The 13179-nt window shown below is 53.1% G+C and overlaps 1 protein-coding gene across 11 annotated transcripts in view; it reads left to right on the top strand.

The window, feature by feature from the left end:
• The window catches only part of DOCK3 (dedicator of cytokinesis 3), a 289619-nt gene that overhangs the window by 264936 nt on the left and 11504 nt on the right, over nt 1-13179 (top strand). For 9 of the 11 annotated variants that reach the window (XM_025271944.3, XM_025271942.3, XM_025271937.3 and 6 more), the window contains 9 exons: nt 1066-1207; nt 2185-2351; nt 2503-2589; nt 3315-3494; nt 4265-4348; nt 4449-4565; nt 6747-6868; nt 8083-8221; nt 8739-8886. In XM_025271944.3, coding sequence (XP_025127729.2) covers nt 1066-1207; nt 2185-2351; nt 2503-2589; nt 3315-3494; nt 4265-4348; nt 4449-4565; nt 6747-6868; nt 8083-8221; nt 8739-8886 — 1186 coding nt within the window. The remainder of the gene's footprint in view (nt 1-1065; nt 1208-2184; nt 2352-2502; nt 2590-3314; nt 3495-4264; nt 4349-4448; nt 4566-6746; nt 6869-8082; nt 8222-8738; nt 8887-13179) is intronic. The other 2 variants (XM_025271939.3, XM_025271938.3) reach the window with 1 other exon arrangement.

The raw sequence follows: 13179 nt of genomic DNA, 5'->3' as shown, positions 1-13179 counted from the left end.
AGTTTGAGGGAGAACAGATGCGTGTATGTGCATGGCTGGGTCCCTCCACTGTTCACCTGAAACTATCACCACATTGTTAATTGGCTACATTCCAATACAAAACAAAAAACTTTTATTAAAAAAAGCTGAGGTCACCCACGGCCTAGCCTGTAATAACTCCTCTACCAAGAAGCATAGGGCTGGCCCTGTGGAACCTCTCTCTTTCTGAAGACGCGTCAGTGCCAACACCATTTGCCAGAGTGAATCTGGTGAGGCAGACAGAGGCCACCAGAGGGCTTCCGAGGAGCCCCCTCCAGCCAAGCAGTCTGGACCAGCCGTGAGGCAGGCAGAGCAGAAGGGTTCAGGGTGCCTTCAGTCCACAGAGAGGAAAACTGAGACCTAACCCAAACCAAACATGACATAATGTGAAGTCTTAAGAAGCATGTAGTTGGAATGATGGTCTGCGGACACAGTTGCAGAGGAATTGCTGCTAGAGGAGTTGATAAATGCCCACGAAGCACTGGGCGGCGTTTAGACTGCTTCTCCCAGTTGACAAAAGTCATCCTACAAAAGCACACATCTTATTGCCTTCCTGTTGTAAATTATCTGGTGGCTCCCATAGCGGTACTCGTGGACACACACCAGCAGCCTCTTCGTCACCTCCCACCAGCGCTCCACAAGCACCTTCCTTCTAGCCGTGCCTTTTCCTGTCTTGGCTTGTCGCCCTGGTTGTCACTGTATGCACATAGATTGACCCCTGCTTCTCTACTCCGCTGACCCAGGTGGACCTTCCAGGACTCCTTCCAGGCGTGGCTGTTTTCCACAATCCCACCCCCGTCCCCCCACTAGCATCCCTTCACATGTGAAAAGCCCTCCCCACCCCCCACCACGAGCTTCCTGCAGCTTCCACCGCAGCCACCACACCACACCACACCACTGCTGTCCCTCACCCTTCTTGACTGTGGTTTCCCTTAGGGCAGCGTAGAGGGCAGAGTGCTGTGCCCCAGGCCTGCCCCAGGGGCTCCCAGGTTGAGGAGCTGAGGGTGGGCAGGCGAGGCATGGTGTGTGCTCTCTCCTTTGTGGCAGAACAAAGAGTACGTGTGCCGGGGCCACGACTACGAGAGGCTGGAGGCCTTCCAGCAGAGGATGCTCAGCGAGTTCCCGCAGGCTGTTGCCATGCAGCACCCCAACCACCCTGACGACGCCATCCTGCAGTGCGACGCCCAGTGTATCTTTTGACCCATGGAGGGGAGGAGGACTGGGACCGTGGGAGGGGAGGCCCACCCAGTCGGTTGCCCCTCTGTGACACTGTTGGCCGTACAAGCCAGGTTACCGCCCAAGTCCCAAAGCAGAGGGTGCCACATCACTCACTGACCCTTAACGGGGCACTTGAGCCTCACAGAGGAGGCGGGGGCATGCCCTTAGCCCTGGGGGGCCTGGTCATCAGCTAGCTTTTATCCCTCTGGTGGGCCACTGCCAGCACCTTAGTCCCCACCCTGCCCGTGAAGGGTCTCCTGGCACCCAGCTGCAGACACTGTGGATTCTCCCAGTATCCACAGGGATGCTCCACTTCCATGACCTGCTCCACTCACACGTGTGTCTGTCGATACCTCGAGCCTTTGTCAGGACTGAGGCACAGGATGAGGAGGAAGGGGTAGGGGAAGAGATGGGAAATTCCTGTGGTTTTGGGGGCACTTGGAAGTCTGAATGCAAACACCAGCCTGCCCCTCCTTCCCCGTACTCAGCTTCCATGACAGTCACCGTGGCTGTGGCTAGTCCACATCTCTCTAAGAGAGAGGAGGGCAGGCAGACACCCATGTTTGCTCTCCACAAAGATCCTAAAGAGTATCTTGTTAAAATGTTGTTTGGCAGTGAATACTGTGCAGTTTACCTGCAGTGGGCCGGCCTAGGCCCTTGCACCTTTTTCGTTCCTATGGGGGATCCTCCTGACTCCTTTCCTTTGCTTCTTAAAGGGGCACTAGGGAACCACTGGCTGCTGACACCACACCTTGGCTGAGGGCTCAGGGCACTCACTGCTGGATAGGGAGTCAGCCAAACCGTGTTTGGTCCCATCTGCTCTTGAAATGCTGCTGCTGCCCCTTTGAAGGGCTCTGTTGGTCTCCTCTCCCTTGGCGGGGGTGACAGGGGTCATCCACTCACATCCGTCTCTCTTTCACGTCCGGTTTCCCTTCACTTCCTGCCCAGACCTGCAGATCTATGCAGTGACGCCCATCCCAGAGTACGTGGACGTCCTGCAGATGGACAGGGTCCCGGACCGCGTCAAGAGCTTCTACCGCGTCAACAACGTCAGGAGGTTCCGGTATGACCGGCCTTTCCACAAAGGCCCCAAGGACAAGGAGAATGAATTCAAGGTGAATGCATCTAGGGGAGCAGGGTCAGTGCTCGCAGCAAGGCTGGGGCCGGCCCCGCTTTCTCGGGAGCTCATCAATGACTCCCCCATGGGCAGGTGGGGCGTGGGCAGAATTGCTTCATGGCTTGAACCTGCCTGTACCCTCCCTGCAGAGCCTGTGGATTGAGCGCACCACGCTGACCCTGACCCACAGCTTGCCAGGCATCTCTCGGTGGTTCGAAGTGGAGAGGAGGGAGCTGGTGAGAAACGATTCCGATGGGGCTGGTTTCACAGTGCTTCCTCAGTCCTCGCTTGGGGGGCCGTTCTCTGAGGAAGAAGAGAAAAAGAGTGCTTCAGCCACGTGCCCGCCTGGGGGAACCACAGGCAGTCCTGTGTTGGAGGCTTTGCTCACCTTCCTTCTCTCCTTTAATCTCCACAGCACCCCTAGGCAGCAGGCATTTGTGTTCCCCCACCCCACTCCAGTACTCTTGCCTGGAGAATCCCATGGATGGAGGAGCCTGATAGGCTGCAGTCCATGGGGTTGCTAAGAATCGGACACGACTGAGCGACTTCACTTTCACTTTTCACTTTCATGCATTGGAGAAGGAAATGGCAACCCACTCCAGTATTCTTGCCTGGAGAATCCCAGGAATGGGGGAGCCTGTTGGGCTGCCGTCTATGGGGTCGCACAGAGTCGGACACGACTGAAGCGACTTAGCAGCAGTAGCAGCAGTTTACAAATGCAGAAACTATTCCCTGAAGCTCAGGAAGCCAGAGACCTCTGCGTTCAGAACTGATGTTGTTTACTATTCACTGTACTTCAGAGTGCCTACAGATCAGAAGAGGGAATTAGAAAGGGTCTCAGGTCCACAGGAACAAGAGTGGGGACTCAGTGGCATGGGTCACAGCCCCTTGCTGTCAGGCCTGTGAGGAGGGAGGGATTGTCATTGGGCCTGGGCTGACACCACGTGCTGTGTGCCCCCAGGTGGAGGTGAGCCCCCTGGAGAATGCCATCCAAGTGGTTGAGAACAAGAACCAGGAGCTGCGCGCCCTGATCAGCCAGTATCAGCACAAGCAGGTGCACGGCAACATCAACCTGCTGAGCATGTGCCTGAACGGCGTCATTGACGCTGCTGTCAACGGAGGCATCGCACGCTACCAGGAGGTAAGCTGGCCCAACCAGACCCGGCCAGGGACGTGAGTCTCCGTGCCTCTTCCTGAGGGTCCAGCCTCTGAAGGCAGCCTTCCCAGCGCGCCCTCCCCGGCTGTGCCTCGGCCAACCGAGCATGGTCCTGAATAGTGTGTATTAGTTGCTCAGTCATGTCTGATCCTTGGCGACCCATGGACTATAACCTCCCAGGCTCCTCTCTCCATGGGATTTTCCAGGAAAGAATACTGGGGTGGGTAGCCATTCCCTCCTTCAGGAGCTCTTCCTGACCCAGGGGCTGAACCCAGGTCTCCTGCATTGCAGGTGGATTCTTTACCATCTGAGCCACCAGGGGTGAGGCTTTAGGCTCCCCACTGTTCCCTGTTTCCATGGCTACAGCTCTCCCGTGGGAACTTTTCTTCCTTTTTATTCTCTGAACTCTGACAGAAAGGGTAATCCATCTGATCATGGAATGCACCCTAGAGCCCAGCCCTTGACAAGGAGCGCGTTGTGGTCTGGCTGGGAGACTAACCCCCTCATCCTGGCCACCAGCCCTGCCTGCCCTGCCAAAGCCATTTGGGACCAGCATTCAGGCTTAGATTACTTGGCCACCTTCAGTCCTCCTCAGACGTAAAAAGCACGTGTGATTGCAGGAGGTTTAGCAGGCCGTGCTAGAGGAGTGTTGGTGTGTGCACCTGTTAGGAGGCAACCCAGATGCCTTCCAGGTGGGACCTCAGACTGAGTGGTCGCCCTGGGAAGTCTTCCAGATTTGGCCTTTCCTTTCACAGGCCTTCTTTGATAAAGATTACATCACCAAGCACCCAGGAGATGCTGAGAAGATAACTCAGCTCAAGGAACTCATGCAGGAGCAGGTATGCCTTGCCAGAGCTGTGTGGAGGCACCACAGGGTAGCTGCAGCACCCACTGTCTGCTCCCGTGCTAACAGCATGGCCTTATTTATCACCCTGATAGGTCCATGTCCTTGGAGTTGGGCTGGCAGTTCATGAGAAGTTTGTGCATCCAGAAATGCGCCCTCTGCATAAGAAGCTGATTGATCAGTTCCAGATGATGAGGGCCAGTCTCTACCATGTAAGCTGAGCCCTGTCCTGGCCCCGCTGCAGTCTAACCAGTGTCACCTCCTTCAGGCCTGGGACCTGTGCAGCCAGTCAGAGGAAAGGGGTGGGGAGGGGAGTAGGGAGAGGTGAGACTGAAGGAAGATCTGTTCCTGCCACAGAACAGCATGAGGCAGGGGTGGGTGCTCAAGGCAGGAGAAAAATACCCAGAACCCCCTTATCCACTTTCCCTTTAAGGAAGAGCCGTATTCAGGACAGAGAATGTGTTTTTCAGTGCACTGTGCTGATGAACAGAGGTTTTCACATGAGGAGGAAAAGAGCTAAAGTGTATGTATGGCCTATATGCAGGAATCTCCTCAGGGATACTTTTCATCCCAGGAACCTACAGAAGTAAGGCTTAGCTGGATCAGCCTTCTCTCGTCCGTCTCCCTCTCTCTCCATCCCCTTCCCCTTTAACTCCCTGCACCCGCCCCCACTTCCTCCTGTCTGGCGACCCAGGCTCCCACCTGAGAAAGCCTGGGGTGGCAGTACTTTTGTACTGGCTTCTCTTCGAGGGCCCAGGCCCTAGAAGGTCTCCCTGACTCTGACCTGGCTCCTCGGTCTCCCTGGCAGGGTTTGACCCAAGGACTGATACACACGAGCAGAAGCAAGGCCTGTATCCAAGACTGGTGTCCTTCCAGGGGTCTTCCAGGGAACGCTAGCGGGCTGAGAGTAGGGTTCAGGTGGCCTTTTATTTCCCCTTGGCTGGGTTGGGTCTTGGTTGGGGCACGCGGGACCTTCACTGCAGCACGTGGACGTCTAGTTGCGGCATGCGGGCTCAGTAGTTGCGCCGCACGAGCTCCGGAGCACGTGGGCTCAGCAGAGGCAGTGCGCAGGCTTAGTTGCTCCACAGCATTTGGGATCTTAGTTCCCAGACCAGGGATGGAACTCATGTCCCCCGCACTACAAAGCAGATTCTTAACCACAGACCATCAGGGACGTCCCTAGGTAGTCTTGAGCGCAGTCCTCTGGTCTCTGTATGTAAACTTCCCCATCACAGCAGGTGGCTCAGGCAAGCTAGAACCTGGCCACTGGGGGAATGGGAGCTCCATAGCATGCAGGCTGTCAGGTCACTGCAGGAAAAAGCACAGAACGCTCACTCACATATCTCAGGATCTCCAAGGCACACATGGAAGTGTCTTGTCCAGCTGCAAAAGCGTAGTTCCACCTTCTACATGCTTTGAAAGAAGCAGGTGGAAAACTTCCTGCTCTTTCAGACCAAGCTCAGAAACATCCCCAGTGGATGTGGGGACCACAGAGTGTGAAGGGCTTCTGGAAACTCGAGCAGTTGTGCTTTGTTGCCTCAGAGTTGCAGGTAGTGACACAAACCAATGTGCTGTCCCCTAGGAGGATTTGGGACCAAAATTTCTACCAAGATGTCTACGTACTTAATTTAATTATGCTGAAATAGAAGCGTGCTGTTTTTCAGTTATCTGCATCAGGATTTTGTGTCCTGACACCCCATAGACTGTGTCACAGACAACTTAACCAAGGTCACTAAGAGTGGGGCCATTTAGCAGTCCAGTAAAACTCCAGTCCTTACGTCAGAGGTGCCCACTGCCTGACGGGTGATCACCAGCTCTTCTTCTCCTGTTGCCCAGCTCTTCTTCCACTTTTTCTACAGTAAGAAAGCCTATTAACACATTTTATGAACTCAGACCAACTCCACAGCCTGCTCCACATGTGCTCTCAGGGGTCCACCTAGGCCTCATGGCCTCTGGTCTAGGCTGTGTTGTGGTTAGGAGGGTACTTTAGTCGTGACGGGGTCACTGCCCAAAAAAAGCCAGTAGTTTAGGTTCAGCCAATGGTATATGATTCTTTTTTTTTTTTCTTTTACATTCTGGCTACCAGCCTGCCTCTTCTCTTTTACTCCTTAATTACTTGGGGAAAAAAAAAAGTGAAGTGAAAGTGTTAGTCACTTAGTCATGTCTGACTCTTTGTGACCCCATAGACTGTAGCCCACGAGGCTCCTCTGTCCTTTGGATTCTCCAGGCAAGAATACTGGAGTGGGTTGCTATTCCCTTTTCCAGGGGATCTTCCCGACCCAGGGATCACACCTGGGTTTCCTGTATTGCAGGCAGATTCTTTAACGTCTGAGCTACCAATTACTTATTTATTCCCAATTATTTATTATGAAGGGGCACTCATGTCTCAACAGGAGTTTCCGGGTTTGGACAAGCTAAGTCCTGCGTGTTCGGGCACCAGCACCCCACGGGGAAATGTCCTAGCATCCCATAGCCCCATGAGCCCAGAGAACATCAAGATGACCCATCGGCACAGGTATGGCCTTAGGGCTGAGTAGGGTCCCCTCCACAAAGGTAAGTCCGGATGTCAGAGATCAGAGCAAGGGCGTCCAGAACGCTGCTTGTGTGCACTCATGTGACCCCTCACCCACACACAGAGAAAACACACAGCTCCTGCCACAGGATCTGCACTGCGCATCTGGTCATCCAGGGTGACAGAGGAGTGTACATGGGGCATCAGGGTGAGTCCTGAGGGGTGAGTAGAAGTTTGCTGGGTGGAAAAGAACTGGTGTTAGGAAGCTGATGGAGCAAGATTCAGGCAAAGTGAAAAACATGTACAGACACCTCAGAATCCTCATGCAGGCCAGTGTGGTCAGCGCTGCAGGTTGAGCCAAGTGGCCGGAATGCAGGGCCTGGAAGGGGGCCAGGATTTCTCTGGATGGGTCCTGTTCACTCAGGCCTTGGGACCTGATCCCAGGGGAACGAGGATCCCCAGTGGGTTTCAGGAAGAATAGCATGGTGGTGAAGGCATCAAGGTGTGCCTGCTCTGCACTCAGCAGACCTGTTACTGGGGCTCCGCAGGGAGGCTGCAGGTTGCCAGGGCAGGAAGGCCAGGCAAGCGAAAAACCTAGAGAGGGGCCCTCACTGGGGTTTGTTTTCCACTGTGACCAGCAAGTCAGCAAAGGGTGGGCACTCAGCAAATGAGAAGGAGCAAATGAATGGGGGGACCTGCTTAGAACTAACAGAAACTGCTGGCAAGCCTGTGGCCACAGCCGTGGAAGGAGGCCAGCAGACGGTTCACAGGCAGCTGCTATGACAGCTTCCTCAAGTCAGGAAGACACCCTGAGCTGGGAGCAGATCCCAGTGCAGGGTGGGCGCCAGCTTAAGTACACAGCCCATGGCTAGGAAGACCTGGGGTCCTTCACCTGATTCAGTGGACCTCCTTCATTCCTCCTGAGACACTGCTGATGTCATCAGACTGAGTGGCCATAAACCATTTAACTCTAGGTTAAGGCTCTGCCTGGCTACTGTTGGCCTCCCAGACCAGGGGCCCCCGCGCAGCAGGGTGGGGTTCAGGACGGCTCCAGGCCTCAGACAGGTATGAACATTGGCTGTGAAACCTTCACAACCAGAGAGGCTGAGGCTTGGGGATGACTGTTTTACACACACCCATGACTCTTGCCCCCGCCATCTAGCAAAGCACCTCAGCTCCAGCCCTGACTCCTGGCCATCTCCCGCTCTTGTCCGCAGCCCCATGAACTTGATGGGCACCGGCCGCCATTCATCGTCCTCCCTCTCCTCACACGCATCTAGCGAGGCTGGAAACATGGTGATGCTGGGCGACAGCTCCATGGGCGAGGCTCCCGAAGACCTGTACCACCACATGCAGGTACCAGCGCGGCCCAGGAAGAGCGGGCCAGGGCCCGCACCTGGAGGACTCGGCTCTCTGCTTGCTGGTCTGGCCTGAGGACTGGCGTTGCTGCCTAGTTCTTCAGTTTCTGAATTCAGAACACCCAGAGCTAGCAGAATGGCCTTCCCTCCACACTTCCCCATATTGTACTTCCCAGGCCTTATTTCCCAAGAAGGAAATCTGCCTTTAGTCCTGGCTGCTCTTAGAGATCCCATGGGAAAGCTCCTCTGCCAAATTGCTCTCCTGCCTGGCATTCCTGATGGCTCAGTCCAGTCTCCTCTGTGGGTGCCATCGCTAGAGTCTACCCAGCAGGCCTGTACCATCAGGGTTATAGCTGACCCTTAGTGCTGGCCATCAGCCTGGCCTTCATCAGGGCAAGGGTACAGCATCAGACACTGGATCTGGGCACCTGGTGGCATGAGGAAGCCAACTCTGGGCCAGTCCTACCATCCTGGCCGTTTGGACCTCTATCCTGCTAATTTTTCTCCCTTTGCAGCTCGCGTATCCCAACCCCAGGTACCAGGGCTCAGTCACCAACGTCTCTGTTCTGTCCTCGTCCCAGGCAAGCCCTTCTTCCTCCAGCCTGAGTTCCACTCACTCAGCACCATCCCAGATGATTACCTCTGCCCCTTCCAGTGCCCGAGGTAAGGACGGCAGGGCGCTGCTCGCAGAAGGGAGAGGAGAGAGCCTCATGGGCGCCCCTTGTCCTGCTCTCATCTGTGGCTATGTCTTTCAAAGCGGCCCTGAGACTTAGCGAGTGCTCACCTATGCTTTTAGCATCAGGGACTCGAGGGCTCCTACCTCCAGATCTTTTTCTCTGGCTTCAGACCCTGCTCAGGCCAGTGGTTGCAGCTGTGCTGCACCGAGGTAACCAGGCATCACGTCTCCACTTCAGTAAGAGGACACACAGCCCAGGAGAAGGCTCAGCTCTTTCTCACTGAAGTGTTTGTGAGAATAAAGCACAAAGTTAAGGCAAAAGTGAGTTTTGTCTTGAGTAATCAAACGTGATGAAAGAGTATGAAAACTAAATGTGAAGACTAAAATTAAGCCTGGAAACCATTATTCTAAATGGTAGCAGCAACCAAAAAAACTTTGTTCAACTGGCAAAGGCTTAATCAGGAGAGATGGCTCTGTAAAAGGCTACTAGTTGTTATTTGCTTGATTTCTTATTCAATCGAATAAATACTGTTCTCTGAGAGGCAGCAGCTTTTCCTGACTCTAGTTCCTGCAGTCAGGTTTGGTTCTCTGTCCTTTTAGACCGAGATACTTGCAGTGGAATGGAAATGAGCTGTGGTGACGAAGACCTAGTGCCCCCAGGGCAGTCTGTGTAGCACAGCGGCAGTAGCCAGCTACTAGCTGTTGCTTCCAGGCTTCAGACAGATGGAGTCTGTTCTTCTCATTATTATGAAGACAGGGAAATAACACAGCTGTATGACATAGATGATCATTAGGGAAAAAAAACAAAAACCCTCTTCTTTCAAAGCACACAAACCTGAATGAAAAGAAGTTGCTTAGTCGTGTCCAACTCTTTGCAGCCCCATGGACTGTAGCCCCCCAGGCTCCTCTGTCCATGGAATTCTCCAGGCAAGAATACTGGAGTGGGTTGCTATTCCCTTCTCCAGGGGATCTTCCTGACCCAGGGATCAAACCTGAATCTCCTGCATTGCAGGCAGATTCTTTACCATCTGAGTCATCCATGGCCCACAATAGGAGTGATGGAGAGAGAGATGCAGTGGCCAGTGGGGCCATTGGGAGAAACCTCAGCAGACAGCAGAAGGGGGTTTGAGGTCACAACGAGAGCAGTTACAGACTTTCCCCAACACTGGCCCAGCCCCTCATTTCCTGTGGAAGAAAACAGGTCCGATGGGGGACTTAAGTCTATCCCATCAGTTCGTGGCCAAGTAGAATTTGGAGCTTTGAGTCTTTACACTTGCAAGCCCCCAGTCTGGTGCTCATCCCACTTTGGTGATTGCCTTCCCAATGTGGACTAAGGTGCTAAAAAAGGGGACCCAGCATCTTGGAGCAGGTATTTCTAGTGTGAAAGATGAGAAATGACCCACCAAATGGTACACGTGGAAGATGTGTCAGTATGTGAGGGCTGCAGACGTAGAGAAGGAACAGTGATTTGTATTGGTAAAGACGGCACATCAAAAGGTGGTTTGTGGAATGAAAAGGAAGGAAACCCTAAGTAGGCTGTGAATGCTCTAGTGCAGGTTAGCATTTGCAGTGCCTAATGAGAGCTCCTGAACAAAGCAGAAACAGATTTTGTAATCTAATCTATTGTGTGGGTTATTTCTTAACCTGAACACTGTCTCAGTTATACTCATCTAAGTCATCTCTGACCCATGATTGTTGATTAAAAAAAAATAAAACAGAGGCAGCGAGAGGTGAGCATTGTACCTCACTTCCACTCTGAGTGCTCAGACACTTCCTCTAGGCAGTGCCTGGCACTCGGTGCCCTGGAGAGGACAAAGATGCCATCAGGGACCTCACAAGCTGGCTGGTACCACCTTTGTCCTTCCAGCTAACCGTTTACTGGTGCATTCACTCATCAAGCTTTTACGAGTGCTCAGTGAGAAGTGGGCATTGCTCTTGCACCGTCAGGGTTGAATAGACAGAAGTCATGTTCTCCCTGTTTGGAAGTAATACCTCTTTATTTCAAATGACTTGGCTATCAATTGTTGTTGTTGTTCAGTCTCTAAGTCATGTCTGACTCTTTGTGACCCTGTGGACTGCAGCACTCCAGGTTTCCCTGTCCTGTAAAACCACCCACCAAACCTTAGTGGCTTGAAACAATTTATTATCATCTCGCATGGTTCTGTGGGTAGACAGGGCTTCCTGAGCAAGTTCTCAGTTGCAGTCCCTCATGAGCTTGCTGTCAGATGTGACTGGGGGCTGGAGTCATCTCAAGACTCAACTAAACTGGACATCCAAGACAGCTCTCTCACGTGGCTGGCAGTCAGTTGTGCCTGTCCACCGGGAGTTCAGCTGAGGCTGTCAACCTGAGTCCCTACGTATGACCTCTCTGTCGCTTGAGCTTCTCACAGCATGCAGCTGACTTGCCCAGAGCAAGCATTACAAAACACCCAGGCAAAAGCTGCAAGGCTTCTTACTCCCCAGCCTTGGAAGTCCCAGAACATCCTTTTTGCCACATTCTGTCAATCCCATCACTAAGGCAATCCCATTCAATACCACGCTAAAGAATAAGACTGTACCTCGTGATGCAAGGATGACCTGTGTGTTTTAGGGAAGGAAGGCATCAATCGTCACCATCTCTGGAGTCAGGCTATCATGATGGCCACACTCCAGAATATCATATAATGAAAGGCTGATTCAAAAGGAAACCAAATGGTTAACTAGGTGGTGGTTGGTGGTTTAGTCACCAAGTCGTGTCTGACTCTTGCTACCCCATGGACTGTAGCCCGCCAGGCTCCTCTGTCCATGGCATTCTCCAGGCAAGAATACTGGAGTGGGTTGCCATTTTCTTCTTCAAGGTTAACTAGGACTGGGCCCAAAGCAGGGTACTGTGATAAGAGCAGAGGTTATTAAAAAGAGCAGGCAGTCACTTCCAGGCTACAGCATCCATTCCATCTATGTGCAGGCCCATCCGGAGAAAACCATGGGTCCAGCAAGTGTCAGGCCTACATGCAAGAGAAGATAAAGACCAGACCCAGTGTCATAGAGGAAGACTGAATTTGTTATTGTTCAGTCCCGTGGACTGTAACCCGCCTGGCTCCTTTGTCCATGGGATTACCCAGGCAAGAATACCGGAGTGGGTTGCCATTTCCTTCTCCAGGGTATCTTCCCGACCAGGGATTGAACCCGTGTCTCCTGCATTGTCCCTGGGAGGCCCAAAATGTGGTGGAGGCAGTAGTAGGTGCACTGGGGGCAAAGAGGAGATGGGATGGCCCACGCTTGGGTTTGTGTCTGATGTTACAGATGAGGGGAGCGCTTTCATGGAGAAAGTGTTCCAGAGAGTCCTTCCCATTGGAGTCACTTTCCCCACTCCCAGGAGTGGTCATGACACCAATAGCTTCCTTGCTGCGCCTGTTGATGTTCTGCAGTGGTTCTTGTTGCTTGGAAACCTTCAAGGTGAATGGCCTGCAAGGCACAGTCTTGTAAGTCGGCAGCACCCCCTGGTGGTCAAAAGGCTGAGAGAGGCTAGGAGATTTTGATTGAACCTTGAATATATTCAGGACTTTCCTGGTGGCTCAGACGGTAAAGTGTCTGCCTACAATGTGGGAGACTGGGGTTTTATCCCTGGATCAGGAAGATCCTCTGAAGAAGGAAATGGCAACCCACTCCAGTACTCTTGCCTGGAAAATCCCATGGATGGAGGAGCCTGGTGGGATACAGTCCATGGGGTCGCAAGAGTCAGACACGACTTGGTGACTAAACCACCAACCACCACCTAGTTAACCATTTGGTTTCCTTTTGAATCAGCCTTTCATTATATGATATTCTGGAGTGTGGCCATCATGATAGGCCATGGGGTTGCAAAGAGTTGAACATGACTGAGTGACTAAACTTTCTTTCTTTTCTTTGAATATACTCAGTCATGCTGGGGACTCAGCCTCCCTGGGGTTCACCAGACTACAACTGAAATAGTCTGGAAGTCCTGTGATGCAGAAGCCCTTGTGGTATTTAAATGTTTTCATGAAAAGTAGCCGCCACTCTCACCTACTGTGGTTTTGGCTGCCTAGGGAAAAACAGCAGTGAGAAGGAAGCTAGAGTTGGAAAATCTAGTGTTTGCACAGAGCACCTGTCAGCCCTTGGGGCTAGGTGCTGCCCTCCAGCCTCACCCTGCAGCACATATCAGGATGCTGAGTGCTCAGATCCAGGGTTGGCCTGGTGAGCCAGACCGTGAGCTGTCAGGTCAGGGACCAGGGCCAATGAGCAAGGCAGCACGCCGTGTTCCAGCCACGTGCCTGGCACAG

The sequence above is a fragment of the Bubalus bubalis genome, chromosome 21, assembly GCF_019923935.1.
Source record: "Bubalus bubalis isolate 160015118507 breed Murrah chromosome 21, NDDB_SH_1, whole genome shotgun sequence".
In the NCBI taxonomy this organism is placed as follows: domain Eukaryota; kingdom Metazoa; phylum Chordata; class Mammalia; order Artiodactyla; family Bovidae; genus Bubalus; species Bubalus bubalis.
Note: the sequence above shows the minus strand (reverse complement) of the source record. Positions and strands in the feature narration are given on the sequence as shown.